The sequence below is a fragment of the Schistocerca nitens genome, chromosome 4, assembly GCF_023898315.1.
Source record: "Schistocerca nitens isolate TAMUIC-IGC-003100 chromosome 4, iqSchNite1.1, whole genome shotgun sequence".
In the NCBI taxonomy this organism is placed as follows: domain Eukaryota; kingdom Metazoa; phylum Arthropoda; class Insecta; order Orthoptera; family Acrididae; genus Schistocerca; species Schistocerca nitens.
Window position 1 is genome coordinate 61,679,050 of NC_064617.1, and position 18,969 is coordinate 61,698,018.

At 48.0% G+C, this 18,969-nt stretch overlaps 1 protein-coding gene across 1 annotated transcript in view; it reads left to right on the top strand.

The window, feature by feature from the left end:
• Positions 1-18,969, top strand: part of LOC126252117 (gamma-aminobutyric acid receptor alpha-like) — a 235,467-nt gene that overhangs the window by 164,092 nt on the left and 52,406 nt on the right. Inside the window, exons 6-7 of the mRNA XM_049952984.1 lie at positions 15,556-15,708; positions 17,829-17,962. Of these exons, the coding sequence (XP_049808941.1) occupies positions 15,556-15,708; positions 17,829-17,962 (287 nt within the window). The remainder of the gene's footprint in view (positions 1-15,555; positions 15,709-17,828; positions 17,963-18,969) is intronic.

The following is an 18,969-nucleotide window of genomic DNA, read 5'->3' on the forward strand; positions in this document are numbered from 1 at the left end:
GAATAAGAGACGTCTGGCCTCTATTTTCCATCCGAGTTTTGCGGAGATGAAGACAATCCGTCTTTGAACTATCTTAGTAAGTCGTTGTGTGAAATTCTTACCACCTGTTTTCCAGAGAAGCTCTCGAAGTTTAATTCCCTCGCAGAAGCAGTATCAGTACCGTCGTTTAATCTGTAAAGTGCAGTTCTACTTCCGGTGATTCTAAGTGATGAAGGAGAAGCTATATAACTCGGAATAACACTCATCTTGGATGCCATTACGATGTATTCATTTACTACACACCATAAACTGTTTACATTGACCCAATTAGTAATGATCAACCGAAAGCAACTGGCGACTAAGGTGCGGGCTGTACCTCGTACTTAGACTCATGATGTTTCATACCCCTTCGTACATTTTGCGTTGGCTTAAACATTTTTTACTTATTTATTAAGGTGATCGACTTTTTGCGCTGTAATGTTGCTGTAAGAAAGTGCTTATCACCTATCTAGCATCTGTATTGGGACTGTTATTAGCAAATGTTTTTTAACCAAGATTACGTGCTTCCAGCTACAATAACTCTGATTTCCTTACGTACCTCGCTGCTGACGTAAGAGGCGTTCTCATATGTAGCCGCAGCACCACACACCACTGGCAACGCCGTATGGTCCACAGTAGGGGCCCACACCAGCGTGGCCTGTCGCGTGCTACACTCACGCGTGTGGTGTGCGACTGAGAGCGCTAATACGATTAGCGAACGTTGGCTGAAGTTGCCGAAGGTTACCGATGCTAATGACAGTACGTGCGGCTGGCACAGCACGTGAGGCATGCTATTTCACCAGACTTGGCGAAATTTATGCGAATGGCGAATAACGAATACAGATCTGAATTACTATACCTCATTCGTGAATAACGAATATTATTCGAAACATTATTCTCTTACACGAATAAAAACACTTATTCGTGATCTGTGAATAAAACGTGTTCAAGACAATATATAAATTTCAAATCCAGTTGCATTTGTAGCTCCAATCGTCTGTCATTCTTTAAACGAATGTATTTTCGTTTTTTTTTCTAATTAGTTTTCAGAACGACTCTGTTTTTGAAACAGAAACTTTATTTGCTTTACCTTTATGACACTAAACAAAATATGTTCTGAAAGCTCCTGAATTAGTCTTTACTCATGACTTTCAGTTCATAGTCTTCTTCAGCAAAAATTGATAAATCATAAATTTCGTTGCAGTTTCTGGAAAATAATTCGATGTGATTTGACTTTATCTTCACTACTCAAATCGTATTACTAAGAAATCTTCTTTTAGATTGTAACGTTTTCTTGAAACTTTGGCTATTTTATGTCTGATTTTCTTGTACGTCTGCCTTGGTCATGGACAGCAATAAACGTCACCTGATGATGAGGTCCCATTCTCCGAGGAGCGCAGGGAAATCCTCATCGCCGAATAGGCATGGTCCTCGCGGAGGTGGTTTACCATTTCCTTCCTCCGATGATGATAATGAAGACGGCACAGCAACACTCAGTCACCTCGAGGCAGGGAAAGATCCCTTACCCTTCCGGGAATCGAACCCGGGACCCCGTGCGCGGGAAGTGAGAACGCTACCGCAAGACCACGAGCTGCGGATTACTTGCTTTCCAGTTGTGGATAAGGAATTACTGCAATAAATGCAGTTGGCACAGAAAGGTGAAAAACATGTTAGAATTGCCTCGTGACACTTTCATGTGGCACAAATTGGAAGCGTGGTGCAATATTATCGACTCTTTTTATATACTCGAACCCAGTGGCTCTTCCGAAAGTTTTGAATATCAAAGTTCTATGTAACTGCATAGACGGATGTCGAATCGAAGAAGTGGTTCATATTATAACGACAAGCTCAGTCAGAGATAATCCTAAAACACTTTAGATTACTCTGGACGTCCAGCAGCATTCCATTAACGTCTTAGGAGACTTTACACTGAAAGTCTGGTGATGTTAAACGCTAGGGGTCACTGAGTTCTTGCTCGATTCACTCAATTTGTAGCACTACAATTCACGTATCCGACAGTGTAAGCAATCTAACAAATATTTTGAAGATTGAGGATTTTTGTCGCCTGCATTCTCATCGTTGGCTGCTTATGTAGAGTTTCTGCAAGATGTTAGCTGTGGAAGGAGGAGACGCATTGGTAGATGCACAGAAAGATGAAGGAGGCCAAGCCGGTGAAGTAAGGTTGTAAAGCACTAGCCAACTGCGGGAGCCAACAAAAATAAAAGTCGTTCATTGCAGTCAACGTACTGGGCTGCTGCAACAGCCATCTGGCTGCGCTCTGTTAGTTGTGGAGCACGTTGTCTCGCGGAGAACTTAAGTGGCTGCCTTCAGTACCGAAACAGCCAGACCTTCCTTGCATCCTGAAATAAATTTTATGATGGCTTTTGACTGCCTGTAGAACTCCAGATCTGGAGCGACGTACAATATGTCTTCAAATTTATAGTCGTCTCTTTCTGGCACATTATTTTGTAAAACATAGCGTGCATTTATTACGGCAATTGAAAATCTATCTCGGACATCCATTGGGCGATGAAAAATTCTGTCTTCCAGTTGTTTGCAAGAGTGTATTCAATAAACTGCCTAGTCGAGACAGCCAGTTTCTAAAACTTCTTTCATTGTTTGTCAAGCTCCTTCCTCCACATTGAAGCATTAAGTATTCAGATGTACCAAATGCCTCGTCTCCAGCAACGACGCACGGTATCGGTATTCCGTTGTTTGATATGGGGTTTTTCTCCGATATTTGTAAACTTCTAGTAACGAGATTTTCATGCAAAACCGATTACACCAAAATAGCGAGTCACTAGAGATTCCTTGTGCTTCGACTTTTATATAATTGAGCTTATAATCCATACCGCATCAATTAAGTAAAAAGACGGAAAAAATGGCTCTGAGTACTATGGGACTTAACATCTGTGATCATCAGTCCCCTAGAACTTAGAACTACTTAAACCTAACTAACCTAAGGACATCACACACATCCATGCCCCAGGCAGGATTCGAACCTGCGACCGTAGCAGTCGCACGGTTCCGGACTGCGTGCCTAGAACCGCGAGACCACCGCGGCCGGCTATAGGTGCAAGAAACGATAATAACAGAGAATATTGTTGGACCAACCAGGTATCGGACCATAAGCCTAAGTTTTGTGGTCTGGAACTTAAGCCACTGAGTCACAAAACCACATTACTGGACAAATCATTAGTAAGTTATTTATGAAACAGAAACTGCACTGAGCCAAGGGAACAAATACTAATTTTGTACAAGAGGGAAACAAATTACAGTGGCATTTTATGTTATTCGTTATTTAGTTTACAGATAATTTATTAGGGAATAATTTTGTTTCAATGACCTGCTTATTCGAATAATAATCCAGGTAGAAATCTGTTCGAGTAATACTCATCTCTTTTCACCAATCCACTTTTCGCTTCCTTTCTCTATCTATTCGTATTATGAAATGTAACCAGTCCTATTAGTTCACCTGCTCGATTTTTTCATGAAGGCCAACGGTTTGGTTTGAAGTTTTTCGTTAATTATAAACGAAGATTACAATTAGTCTGTCTGCACACTTTCAAAGTAAATCCTTTTAATTTCTTCCGAGGAAAATATGTCTAAAAGTCAGTCCGATTTTAGCAGGTGACTCACAGTGAGCATTAATTCATCATCTAGTATTTCGCAGAAATAAACAGTTCCACAACTCAAACAATGATCTTCAATAACATTCAATATTCGGTTAACACTTTAATTTTCGTTGTACTATGGTAAAAGCCAACGACCTTACCGCAGTGGTAACACTATTTCCCGTCAGATCGCCGAAGTGAAGCGCTGTTTGACTTGCCTAGAACTTTGATGGGTGACCATCCAGTCTGCTGGGCGCTGCTGACAAGCGGGATGAACTCGGCGCCCGTGAGGTCAATGGAGGAGCTACTCGATTGAGAAGTAGCGGCTCCGGTCTCGAAAACTGACAACGGTGTGCTGCACATACCCCGACAAATCTACATCCATTGATGCCAATAGGCCGGTCAGCCAGTAGCCTTGGGCCTTCCGATTCCTGTTCGGATGGAGTTAAGGCATACAGTGCACACCTTCTCCATTTATTGGTTTTTGTGTGGAAGTTGGGGGAACCATATTTTAAAGGATGATTTTTAATGACTGTTTGTTGTAGATGGCTTTACCTCTGTACATTTTATAACTTGTTTCTTTATTTTAACGACTAAGAATATTTTTGTCTCTTGTTTTCGATGCTTAAGACTGCCCCGCATCTCAGTATCTTGAAGTTTTATCGATTCAGAATGCATATTTTATGAATGTACGTCTCCAGACTTTAGCTGTTTTATTCCCTGTGTTGAAGTTTTAATGACAAATTTTTTCGTGTAACCATTTTACCTATTCTTTACATGGCGGTACTTTTATTTTTATTTTATTTCTGGGTTTTGTGTGTTTTCATTGGTTTGCTTGTATACATTTTATTACTAGTTTTACTCTTGGGTTTCGAAAATGAGCATTAGCTGGTCATGTGCGCCACCTGTATACTTCTTGCCACGCTGTACCCGGCACCTTTATATCAATTTGTCATAGTTATGTTTGTGTGCATGACAATACAGACAGTGACGTATGCATCTTGTACCCTATGGCGGAGCCGATTGGTTTACTCAAAGTAACATACGATAATCGTGAAAAATTTTTCTTCCACATGCCTCTACTTTCTCGGTATAATTCTGGCTGTTTCTCTCCTTTCTCTAGTCCATTTCATGCTTTACATGTTTCATAAGTAATGGATTATGTATCTGGTTACCTTGGTGTCTATTTTACATTAAATGTAGTTTTATGACTGATGGATCACGTATCCAGCTACCTTTACTGTTCTACATTCATGTGGTTTTGTGGCTGATGAGGCACGTATGCCAGCTGAATTTATGTAAGTTTTTACTACCTTTAGTTCCAGTTGTCTTCGTAGCTGTGCAGGACACCACCGTTCCCTTTTCCTCCATTTATATCTGTTTGGTTCCTTCTTTTTGTAGACAATCCGATGGTGGCCAAAAGTGGCGAAACGCGTCATTGACATTAAATAATTTCAAACCAAGAGTGTTTTTGTTCTGAAATAAAATTTGGATAGAACAGAAGGGGTACCTTACACGTACCATAGTTGCCACATAATGGCGTGCATTCGGCCTTTCTTTAAGTATCATCAGATGAGTCCGGATGCCACATCGAGTAGCTGCCAAGAACATGGTTCCAGGAGATGAAAAAGTATGGGTCTTGAGAGTTGCTCTCTTTGTGGCATCTCATCAGGTCGTCTAAGGACACGTCTTTGTCGACCCGACCTCAAAAAAACAGAAGAAATACTCATTGCTGAACATTTTAGGATGTTACTAAGTGACCCAGTTGACTCTGGCTACAAACATTGCAAGTTTCTGTTGCGAGTGACACGGTGTCAGTGGTAAGCGATGAGTCAGAGCACGACATGTCAGCCGGCCGAAGTGGCCGTGCGGTTCTAGGCGCTGCAGTCTGGAACCGCGAGACCGCTACGGTCGCAGGTTCAAATCCTGCCTCTGGCATGGGTGTGTGTGATGTCCTTAGGTTAGTTAGGTTTAATTAGTTCTAAGTTCTAGGGCCCTGATGACCTCAGAAATTGAGTCCCATAGTGCTCAGAGCCATCTTGAACGACATGTCAACCCAGCTCCCAGCAAGCTGTTATCGGCTGTTCGCGGTGACACTCTGGCCTCTACCTCCAGTCTGTTGCTGTTATGTTGCGAGACGGCGGCTGCTATATTCCAAGAAGCCAGATGTCATGTCCTCGCTGCTACTGATAAATCGGTAGAAGGTGACCAAAGGATGTTTCACTGTAGGAATCTGGACATGCAGGCAAAAGTTTAGTTGACACAAGTGTGCTTTAAATAAATATGCTTCATTCAAATTGTGGATAAAGGAATGCTACACCATTGACAATCTCTTGCAGATGCAACTAGCTATAAGCACAGGCCCAACACACATGTGCATCAAGATACACTGAATGCCTGTCAGTAGAGCTATGTAGCAGCAACACACTGCAGTGTTCAGCACCAGAAGACTGGCGGCCAGATCCTGGCAGTCTTCATTGCCTGGTGACCAGGGGGTTCTTCATTGGTCGGCGATCAGGGGGCGCGGGTTCTCTATTGGTGGCGATGTTCAAAGCGTCTTCGAGACGCCACCTCCGTCTGTACCGATACGCTACGATACTACAGTTGTCTTCCACCTATTCGACAGATGCAGTCGAACAATCCTATGATCTCCTCGTGGTTAGGGAACAGAAACGGAGCGAGTACGATTATAATGTTGCGGGTGGCATACTTCACGCGCCGCTGTTACATCAGTGCTAATGGGCTTCCTTCGTTCCCGCTGTAGCTTCGCGATTATGAGACTGACAACCGTGGCGCTGCGGTTGCTTCATACTAGTCGACTTGTTACCTCCTACTGAAGCGTGTAGGAGTGTAAGAGTAGTCGTGACTAATGAGTAGTGCAGAAGATGAGAACACGATTTTGCTGCTGTAAAGCAGTGCTGACATGGTCAGTTGACCGATTGTCGGGATATGATGCTCTTTATCGAAGCTGTCAACCGGGAGACTGTGGAGGTTGGAACACGAAAATTAATTGACCATAGTACACAACGGCATATTTGTTCCGTTAGAGAAGGAGTGATATCTGCAATAAGTTTCACGCTGTAGCCCAGGCTTCAGACGAAAAACACACAAATTTCGTCCACTGAAAAGAAAATGGTTGTATTCTTGTTCATTCCACTTCCACCATGAGAAAATAACTGTGCTCCGTCAGATGAAAAGTGGGCACTGAGTAATGTCACTGTTATACCCCTGAGACAAAAAAGCTCCGAATTTGTGTGCTCATTTGGTGAAGGCAACCTGCGTTTATGGGCTAACAGCAAGCTGTGTATGTTATCATTTATTTCTGTAATTTATTTTAATGCTTAATCAACATTTAGAGACTGCATTTCATTCTCCTATCATGTTTTCTGGCACTGCAGTTACACACTCGGTAAAGCTTCGAAAGTTCGTATACATCAATGTAATTAATTGATAGACGTTGTGAGAATAGATATTAAATATTTAAATAAACTTACAGTATCCTTCGAAAACGATTTATCTACATAAATATATGTACAGAGTGTTTCCGTAAGAGCGTGCGAAAATTTAATACAACATAGAGGATGCTGCATTGAACAGTTTGAGGTAGGAAGCATGGGGACGAAGAAGCCAGCTTAAGGAGATAATTTACTGTGTACTTTTTCATTTACATTAGTTAACTGCAAATACTATCAAAGACACAATAAAAGTACCGTTTAAACTGTATCTCACAAAATGTACTGAAAATGACGGCGAGGAACATCAAAGCAAGAATGACATCGGCGAACGAGATTTTGACACAACCTGACAAATATCCGTGGTGTGTTTCGAATCACATCGTAGGCAGCTACAGTTCGGGCACCTAATTCCAGCTTCATAGCCTCTGCGGTCTCATACACAAGCGACTTCAGATATCTCCATAGGAAATAATCAGGGAGGTTCAGGTCAGGTGACCTCGGAGACCATGGAATAGGACCTCCTAAACCAGCAACCAGGAAACAATGTACTGGTACTGTTTTATCGTTTTGTACAGTACGTCCCTGAATAGTACGGAGTAATGAATGGTGATGTCGTTGATTCATAGCACGTTTTGTCATGCGACAATGTAAATACGACGCAACAGAGCCACCATATGAACAAGTAAAAAAAACCTGCAACCTGCAACATGACTTCGTGATTATCAGGCTCGTCGTCCTTGTTCTCTTGCAGGAAATAAAGAATGTACATATAATTAAACAGCACAGTACGTGTAAATTTGTGCTCATGTTAGTAGCAAATAAACTAGAAAGCACTAATATTAGACAAAGCTGGTGTGATGTGATGTTTGGTTTCTGGGGCGCTCAACTGCGCGGTCATCAGCGCCCGTACAACGTTCCAATTTTTACACAGTTCAGTTTTTACACAATCGAATCTACCCACCGTTACGAATGATGATGATGATGAAAGGATGAGAACCACACAACCACCCAGTCTCCAGACAGAGAAAATCTCCAACCCGGCCGGGAATCGTACCCAGCACAGTGTGAACCAGAGCTACAGACCTAGACAAAGCGGTCGACAAGTTTACTTCCTTATCTCTTTAAGCTGGCTTCTCTCTCCTACCCCAGCTTTCCTATGTCAAATTATTCAGTGGAGCATTCTTTGTGGCCTGTTATATTTCGGCACGCTTTTACGGAAACAGAACAATATTCACCGCTAAGCGACTACTCGTTGTACTGGTATATAGCTTGCTTCTATTATTTAGGCATCTCGGTCATTTTGTGTCATTTAAACTTGCATTTGGGAACAGCTGTAAAGCCGAAATAAATAAATAGTAATTTACGGTTTAATGGCGGAAATTTCTTCCAGAATGGTACGTATACGCCGGGAATGCATCGAGCGCGCGATTATACTTGCGAACTTGCGTACTCGCTGTCGTCTCTGATAGATTCGAGTCCACCTGCATCTCGCACCAGACGAGGGGCTCACCGAGTAGGCTGCGGCGGAGACTCACGAGTAGAGTCTACGGGTACGTAGAGACGACGAATTCGGAGACGAGGTCACAGGACTCGCTGGAGAGTACAAAGCGAGTGTATGGAGCCCATTTCTTATCTATAATCGTCCTGTCGATCTCCTCGAAGGACCTATGCGTGACTCCTCTCTTCACGACTCGCTCTTGAGTCATTACACTGAAGCAAAATTTCTGTGCAATCTATTGGCATGATGCTCCTCCCATTTTCCTCTGTAGATTTTCTTGACCGTGAGAGAAATTCATTCTAGTTCGGTCGCCTAGTGTGTAGACTGTTTGCCGTTCCGTCGTCACGGACCGTTGCCCGGGGCACACCGTTTTGGAAGTCGTCTACACTTCGTACCCGCCGGTCTAGACGGAATAATCCCTGAATTCATCAGACACCTGGGCCCCTCCACCCGTGCCTGTCTTAGACAATTCTACTGTGACATCATGAACACCAGCAAGGTTCCCTATCAGTTCAAAATAGACAAAATCCTCGCAATCGTAAAAGCAGGAAAGCCACAGGATGACCCAGCTAGCTATCGGCCAATAGCCCTATATAGCACTTGCTAAAAGCTATTAGAAAGACTGCTGTACAGCAGAATATATGACTCCATAGATAGACTAAATACTGCAGACCAGGCAGGATTTAGGAACAAACGGAGCTGCTGTGAACAAGTCCTTGCCTTGACCTCAGGCTTTCAAAGGCCCAAAAAACCTGTATGGCCTATGATACCATCTGGCTACTCAAGCTGAAAAAAGCGATCCCTGGCCGCAAGACAACTAAGCTTCTGGAAAACATGTTGAAAAATCTCTACTTCAGATGAACGTAGCCCAATCTACGAGTAAATCCTACTCAATAAACAATGGGCTCCTACTTGGGTCTGTTACGTCTGCCACAGACGGCCCCTGCCAGGCAGACTACGCTCAAGACACCCCTGTATACCATATAACATACACAAGCACTTTGAAGCGCAACCAAGAGGAAAACCTTCACAGACACAGGGAAAGGTGGAGTACTCCGCCGGCCTCCGCCGGCTTTATAAGGCCAGCGCAGAAGCAGTACAGCCAGTACACGCACGACACACGCGTCGTCGCTGAGATGTGCAGCCGCGAGAAGGACGTACCTGCGCCTCAGCCACGCGGACGAAGCGGGAAAAAGAAGAGGAGGGCAACAGCTGCGATGTCCGTTGTTCGCAGCTCGCCGATCGAGAAGAGGGCCAAGCAAGATTTCGTCCCTGACGCCGACGGTTTTGTCCCGGCCCGGCGAACTGCAAGACGCATGCAGTCATCGACGACTCTTCCAACTGCTGTCGCCAACTCATTCGACGCGCTCGCTGACGCACCGGAACAGCTGCCACGCGATCCTGCGCCGAAGAAAGACTCCCATCTTCCGCCGGTGGTCCTCCGGTTTCGACCGCCCTATGGGGAATTGCAGAAGTTGTTGTGCAGCTGGACATCGGCCGTGTACACCGTGAAGCCTGCCGGGCGTGACCTGTACAGGGTCACACTCCGCACCGCTGACGATTATCGCCGGGTCACTCAGTAGGCGTCTGAGCGTGGTATACCATTCTATAGCCACCCTTCCGCACATGAGAAGGTCTTGAAGATTGTAATACGCGACCTCCCGTTCAACATGGAAGCCGATCACCTGCATCGTGAACTCGCTGACATTCGCTTCTACATTCGGGCAGTCGTGAAGATGAAATCGCCTCAATCTCGCGATGATATGCCGCTCTTCCTGGTCGTCTGCTCCGACACCGTGTAGAACCGCAAACTATACCAACTGACGCGGGTCGCCGACGTTCCGGTTCGGACCGAAGATCTTCGCTCCAGGAGAGGCCCTGTGCAGTGCTTTCGCTACCAGGGGATAAATCACGTCGCGTGCCACTGCTCTATGCCGGACAGATGTGTTAAATGCGCCGGCGCCCACGCAGGACGTGCGTGCCTCCGTCCGCCCACCGAGAAGGCGACATGTGCACTCTGTGGCGGTGCTCACGTGGCCAGTTATCGTGGGTGTGAGGTGTGGAAGCGTGCCATCGCTCTCCAACGTGGCCAAACACCCGCGCCACGTCCGTAGAAGACAGCAACGAGATGGCCCGGCGTCTCTTTCGCGGCGGCAGCATCAGGGGCGCCCTCTGCCGTCCCGACAGCGTCGGCCGCTCCTGCTCCCGCCGCATCCGAGGCCGTGCCGACACCTGCGGCTCCTGCGCCTCCACCACAGGTGCTAGTGGCGGAGCCGGGAGCTGCCTCTCCCGGAACGCCGGCCGGACTGCGCCCCGCCAACCGCAGGCGCGGGGGTCGACGCCCCGTGGGTACCCGGCACTCGGCACCGTCAGCCGAGCAGCCCCAGGTGGACGCTCACGGCGAAGCAGCCACGCCTCCCCCTCCCAGCGCCGGGGCCGCGCCGGCTGCCTCCACCGCTGCCCTGGCCAGCCTCGTCACGCAGCTCACTGCCCTGGTGACCAGTGCCACGAAGTTGATCGAAGTCCTGTCGCAGCAACTCACCGCTGCAGTGCCGATGGCCGCTCCGGCCCCGACCGCTGTCCACCCTCACCAGATGCACCGTGGGCAGCGTTAGAGGGCTCACAGTCGTCGCGTGGAATGCCAACGGCGTCCGCACTCGAGCCGGCGAACTTCGCCAATTTCTTCGAGACGAAGCCGTCGACATCTGCCTTATCAACGAAACCCACCTGAAGCCGGAGGTCGACGTCAGGGTGGCCAACTACTCCAGCTATCGCACCGATCGACTGACGGCGGGTGGTGGGACAGCCGTTTACGTCCGCAATAGCATTCGTCATCACGTGATACACCTTCCGCCACTGGCAACACTGGAGGCCACTGGTGTCGTCGTTCACACCTCGGTGGGCGCCATCACGTCTATCGCTGCCTATCGACCGCCGTCTCGTCCACTGGACCCTGCTGACATCGATGCTCTGCTCTCCTTGAGGGGGCAGGTGTTCGTCGCCGGGGACTTCAATAGTAAACATGTCTCCTGGAACTCCAGGATCACCAATGTCGCTGGACGCTGCCTGCTCCGGGTAGCGGAACGTCACCATGCGCTTTTGGTGGGGCCGTACTACACGACTCTCTTCCCTGCCCGTGGCCTGCCGGATATAATCGACATCGCGGTCGTCAAGGGCATCCCTCATCAGACAACTGCCACGACGAAGACGGCACTGTCTTCTCATCATGTCCCGGTGGTTTTTGATATAGACCTAGACGCGCTACAACAGCCCAGCAGAGGCATCTCACTTGCTGGCATCGACTGGGACAGGTTTGAAGCAGCCGTGACGGACTCACTCGCCGCCGCGCCGCCCCCTGCGGAAGCTGGAGCGGACGCAGCACTTCTGCACCTCGCGGCAACCACGATCGACGCGGCCACTATAGCACCGCCGCCCCGACCACGCACTACGCCTGAATACTCCCGACAGCTGCCGCCGGACATCCTTGCGGCCATCACTGAGAATAACCGGGTCTACCGGGAGTGGCAGCGGACAAGAAATGCCGACACCAAGCGCCTCCTCAACAACAGGATGCGTCGGGACATCCGGGCCGCCATTGACAACCATCGCCATTGCGACTGGAATAACAAGGTCGCCACCCTCTGCCTTGACGACGGAACGGCCTGGCGGACGACGAAGCGTTTCCTACGCCGTACGCAACGTATACCTCCGCTGAAGGTCCATGGTCAGGCTGTCTGCGAACCAGCTGCGAAGGCTGATGCCCTCGCAGACGTCTTTGAGGCTGCGTTTACGCCGATAGAAGACCCGACCGGCGTTGTCCACGACGACCTGGTGCTGACCGGCTCCCGCGCTACTTGGAGGCACGCGACGACGATGACGTCATTGAAGAGACGACGGCGGAAGAGGTGTCGTCCATCCTGCGTGCCCTGAACCCCAGGAAAGCTGCGGGCCCCGACGAAGTTTCCAACGCCCTTCTCCAGAAGCTGCCGCCGGTGGCTGTTACTCATCTCGCCGACTAATGAAATCCTCCGGTCCTGCAGTTTTCCTCAGTCCTGGAAGCATGCAGAGATCGTGGCGATTCCGAAGATGGGGAAGGATCTGCGCCAGCCCGCGAACTACAGACCTCTTAGTTTACTGCCGTCCGTCTCCAAGGGCTTTGAAAGGGTGTACATCAGGCGGCTGAGCGCCACGTTGACGAGGGAGGCCTCCTGCCCGAAGAGCAGTTCGGCTTTCGCAGGGGCCACTTCGGCGAAGATGCGTTCGTCGCCCTCGAGCAGCGCGAGTTCTTCGGGCGGTGTTCCTGGACGTGTCGCGTGCTTTCGACAGCGTGTGGCACCGCGGCCTCTTATACAAACTTGCCGATAGGACCTTCCATGTGCGGGCCACGCATGGCTTGTCCTCCGTCCGCCGCATCAACGCCGGTGTGCCGCAGGGCTCGGTCTTGGGGCCTCTCCTGTACTCGCTGTACACTTCTGATGCGCCGAAGATCGACCGTGTGCGGCTCACCCTGTACGCGGATGACACGGCTCTATATACGAGGAGTCTCAATGCCGCCGTCATGCGCCGCCGTCTGCAGCTCGCCGTTGACACCCTGGCAGCCTGGGCGGTCGAGTGGCATCTACGATTCAATGGGGCCAAGACGCAGTTCCTGATCGTCACCAGGCGACTCGTTCCTGCAGGTCTGCAACCGCTCACTGTCGGTGGAAGCTCTGTCCCGTGGCGTCCAACGGCACATTACCTCGGCGTCACCATCGACCGCCGGCTCACGTGGGTTCCGCACATCCGCGAAGTGAAGAAGAAAGTGCGGAATAGGCCCCGCATACTCTAACCGGTGCTGAACCCTGGCTCCCTACTACCACCGCGGTTGGGCATCACTCTGTACAAGGCGCTGCTCCGCCCTGTCCTCCATACGCCGCCGTCGTCTGGGGGAACACCGCCGACACGAACCTGAAGAATCTGGAGACACTGCAGAATCGCATCCTTCGGCTGGCCTTACACCTGCCTTACGATTTCCCCACCGCTCACCTTCACGACGCCGCGGAAGTCCCTCTGCTCCGTGACCTCTTCCAGGCGACCGCCCGCACCTTTTACGGACGTGCTGGCCGGTCACACAACGCCCAAATCCGGACGCTGGGCCGCAAACTGCCGCGTAGCGTCACCACCCGATGGCCACACCTGCTCGCTGCCTAGCTAGCACTGCATAACTGTGCTGAGGAGAAACCCAAGAACACTACCTACACGTGAAGACGCATTACATCGGCATGCATGGGAGGCAAAGCAATAACTGCTGCGAACTCCATCACACATCGGAGGACAAGTTATCTCCGTGTAGATCCACGCGAGACGCGAGTACAGCCAGTTCCTCGCCGAGCTAGGAGCAGCTCCGACGGACCTCATCAACGCCCTTAATGTATAGTCGTCTACATGTTGTTTTCTTTGTGTGTATTACTTTCTTCAGGGACAGTGTTGGCACCCCTTCTCTTCAACCAATACACGAGTGAGATGCCAGCAACTAAATCGCAAAAATTCTGCTATGCAGATGACATTGCAATAGCTACTCAGAGCAAGACATTCGAAGAGTGGGAAGCTACTCTGTCAACGGAGCTTCAACTTCTTAAGCAATATTATACGAGATGAAGGCCCTGCCCAAATCCAAATAAAACTGAGGGAAGCGTATTTCCCCTGAACAATCATGAGGCAAGACGAGAGTTACAAGTAACGTTCTGCAATGAGCGATTGACGCACAACAGCCACCCAAAATATCTAGGAATCACTCTTGGCCGGTCACTAACCTATAAAGAAACACCTAGAAATAACCAGTCAAAAGATAAAAAAAATCGAAATAACATACTAAGAAAGCTGACTGGAACCTCCTGGGGAGCTCAGCCTAACACCCTACGCACCGCAGCACACTGTCTTGTTTACTCGGTGGCAGAATACTGCGCCCCGGTCTGGTACAAGAGCACACACACGAAGAAAATAGATGTCCAGCTTAATACCATCAGGAGGAACTGTGCAATCAACCCCACTTCCCTGGCTTCATGTCCTTTGCAATATAGCTCCTCCCTCCCTCAGAAGGCAACAAGCAGCTATCCGAGAATGGAAGAAAATTAATGACCCCTCTGTCTCTGAAGATACACCTATCCGAAAAATATTGGACCATCTACCAACTACCCGCCTAAAATCCAGGAAACCTACATGGGAAGACGAAGTCCTCAAATTCCCAGAAAGGTACGACATAGCAAGGGAATGGAGGCAATACTGGTCGCTGAATAATCACCATCCTCTCATCACTGTTATGATCCTTCGATACCGGTGGAAGGAATGCAGATGCCCAGAAGAACTTGGTGCAGACTTATCGTGTGACGACTAACCACGGCAGGTGTAAGGCCATTCTACACAAATGGAAACGCACTGATGACCCACGATGCGACTGTGGTGCAGAACAACAAACAATCCCTCACCTGATTTTGAGGAGAATGGAGGGATATCAGGAATGCTACTCCACGTGCTGTTCAGTGGGTGACGTGCTTAGATGTGGATTTGTAATAGCTGCAGTGGCTGTCTCCGTAATCTTTCGCATATTGTTCTTTGCAATGAATCATTTAATAATATATTTGTAATTCGTTTATTACATTAATTAATAGTATGTGTGCAATTTTACTCTGTAGATGCCATACGCTAAATAAAAATAAATAAATACTCCTCTCATGCCAGTTATTAGACCTCAGCGTCCGAAAGATGCCGGTAAGTTATGTACTCCCGCCAGTCTTCAAGTGTAGGAACGGCTTTTGTCTGTACTGAAAATAAGTTCGCATAAGGACGAAAATTTAATCAAAATATACCCCGTTTGTCAGTGTATCCCCAATGTTTTTATCCCATACAGCGCGCAAACTAAACACTGCAGTAACAGATGTATAACAGTTGTGTGCTCGGCTGTGTCACTGAGGGTGAGTGTCTGTGAGTGCAGGCGAGTACTCGATGCTGCTGGTGAGCTTCCACCTGCAGCGGCACATGGGCAACTTCCTGATCCAGGTGTACGGCCCCTGCGTGCTGCTGGTCGTCCTCTCGTGGGTCTCCTTCTGGCTCAACCGCGAGGCCACCGCCGACCGCGTCTCTCTCGGTAAGTGAGCAAATCTAACCATTAAGCAGCGGACTTTATTAGATGATGGTTGGATAGATGGCTGGATGGATGGTAGATGGAAGAATGTACGGATTGTGAGTGGATGATGGATCGATTTATTGAAGAAGGTGGGTGAATTAATAGATCGGTAGAGAGGTTCATAAGTAATATAGGCTACCTAGCACACTGGGAAGCTAATACACTACTGGCCATTAAAATTGCTACACCAAGAAAAAATACAGATGATAAACGGGTATTCATTGGACAAGTATATTATACTAGAACTGACATGTGATTAGAGTTTCACGCAATTTGGGTGCATAGATCCTGAGAAATCAGTACTCAGGACCACCACCTCTGGCAATAATAACGGCCTTGATACGCCTGGGCGTTGAGTCAAACAGAGCTTGGGTGACGTGTACAGGTAAAGCTGCCCATGCAGCTTCAACACGACGAGAGTAGTGACTGGCGTATTGTGACGTGCCAGTTGCTCGGCCACCATTGACCATACGTTTTCAGTTGGTGAGAGATCTGGAGAATGTGGTGTCCAGGGCAGCAGTCGAACATTTTTGGTATCCAGAAAGGCCCGTACAGGAACTGCAACATGCGGTCGTTCATTATCCTGCTGAAATGTAGGGTTTCGCAGGGATCGAATGAAGGTTAGCGCTACGGGTCGTAGCACATCTGTAATGTAACTTCCACTGTTCGAAGTGCCGTCAGTGCGAACAAGAGGTGACCGAGACGTGTAACCAATGGCATCCCATACCATCACGCCGGGTGATACGCCAGTATGGCGATGACGAATACACGCTTCCAATGGTCGTTCACCGCGATGACGCCAAACATGGATGCGACCATCATGATGCTGTAAACAGAACGTGGATTCATCCGGAAACATGACGTTTTGCCATTCGTGCACCCTGGCTCGTCGTTGAGTACACCATCGCAAACGCTCCTGTCTATGATGCAGCGTCAAGGGTAATCGCAGCCACGGTCTCCGAGCTGACAGTCCATGCTGCTGCAAACGTCGTCGAACTGATCGTGCAGATGATTGTTGTCTTCCAAACGTCCCCATCTGTTGACTCAGGGTTCGAACGTGTTTAGTAGATCCGTTAAAGCCATGCGGATAAGATGCCTGTCATCTCGACTGCTAGTAATACGAGTCCGTTGTGATGCAGCACGGCGTTCCGTGTTACCCTCCGGAACCCACCGATTCCATATTCTGTTAACGGTCATTGGATATCGACCAACGCGAGCAGCAATATCGCGATACGATAAACTGCAATCGCGATGGGCTACAATCCGACCTTTATCAAAGTCGGAAACGTGATGGTACGCTTTTCTCCTCCTTACACGACTCATCAAAACAACGTTTCTCCAGGCAACGCCGGTCAAATCTTGTTTGTGTATGAGAAATCGGTTGGAAACTTTCCTCATGTCAGCACGTTGTAGGTGTCGCCACCGGCGTCAACCTTGTGTCAATGCTCTGAAAAGGTACTCATTTGCATATCACAGCATCTTATTCTTGACGGTTAAATTTCGCGTCTGTAGTAATTTTAATGGCTAGTAGTGTATTTGAGAGGAGCATGTTTGAAGAAATGAAAGAAACACCCTGAAACGAGTACACACGATGAACACGATAAGCCAGATAAGATACTGGCGATTGTACAAAAAGACGCAAGAGAAATAAATTTCTGGACCGATGCCTCCAAGAATCGAAAGAATACTGTCAGCGCAGCAACATACTACGCAACAAAATTTTCATATACTTTCGTCCTGTGACATCTATTAAGGTTCCATGATGATTCCGTGATGATTTTATAAACATCAAGGGATGATGGACTAGGATAAATGAACCGGAAACGACCTAGTCGAAAGTCATAAGCGAAAATCGTTCTGGTTCCTCTGACAGTGTTTTGTACCTCCTGATATTTTAGGTTATAATTTCATACATCATTAGCCAACACACACTGTTACAGAAATGTATGATTTAAACCAGAAAGAACCATAGAGCTATAGCTTTACTGTGCTTTTTATCATTTATCATGTGTATTATAGTGATATATGCTCGAATGCCTGTACTTCTGCAAACATCGCTACATACGACGGTATTTTTTCAGGAATAACGACGGTACTGACGATGACCTTCCTGGGCCTCGAAGCAAGGACCGACCTTCCAAAGGTGCCCTATCCCACCGCCCTTGACTTCTTCGTGTTCCTCTCATTCGCTTTTATTTTTGCAACCATCATACAGGTGAGTAACCTTTGATTCTTTTATTTTAGACAGTAAAGCTTTACTGATACCAGTGTAACAAAGGGATAAGTTTTTTGAACTTTGTTTACCTAGATACAGTAGTAGCGTCACAGTCGTTTTATCTCTCATAGATGATCAGTATCATTTTAATATGTAGTGCTACCATGTGGGTTCCAAAGGATGGAATACTGTGAAGAACTTTAGAAAGAAACAGACATTACCGTGGAAAAAGAACGCAGCACAAAAACGAAAGAAGTGCACGCAGATTAAGCAGATCCTGCAATTATGGAACTAGACTTATGCTCATAAATTAAGGATAATTGCAGAATGTGGTGCCACACAACGTGACACTACACAAAAGTGGCACTAATAGCATAGGCACATAGGTAACACACACGACACAGATCTGTAAGTCCACGATATTGGCGATAAGTTGAGAAAATCGTCCCGAAGCACATGTGCAACAAAACGCCACTGTTATCTGCGCATTTACCCCGACATTAATATGGGATATGAACACCATGCACACATACACAGGCCGCAAAACGGGTTGGCATACTCTGGATTAGGCGCTCGAGCAGCTGCTGGGGTATAGCCTCCCATTCTTGCACCAGTGCCTGTCGGAGCTCCTGAAGTGTCGTAGGGGTTCGAAGTCGTGCAGCAATACGTAGACCGAGAGCATCCCAGACGTGCTCGATGGTGTTTAGGTCTGGAGAACAGGCAGGCCACTCCATTCGCCTGATATTTTCTGTTTCAAGGCACTCCTCCACGATGACAGCTCGGTGGGGCCGTGCGTTACCATCCATCAGGAGGAAGGTGGGACCCACTGCACCCCTGAAAAGGCGAACATACTGGTGCAAGACAACGTCCCGATACACCTGACCTGCTACAGTTCCCCTGTCAAGGACATGCAGGGACGTGCACCAATCATAATCCCACCCCACACCATCAGATCACGACCTCCCTACAGGTCCCTTTCAATGACGTTAAGAGGTTGGTATTTGATT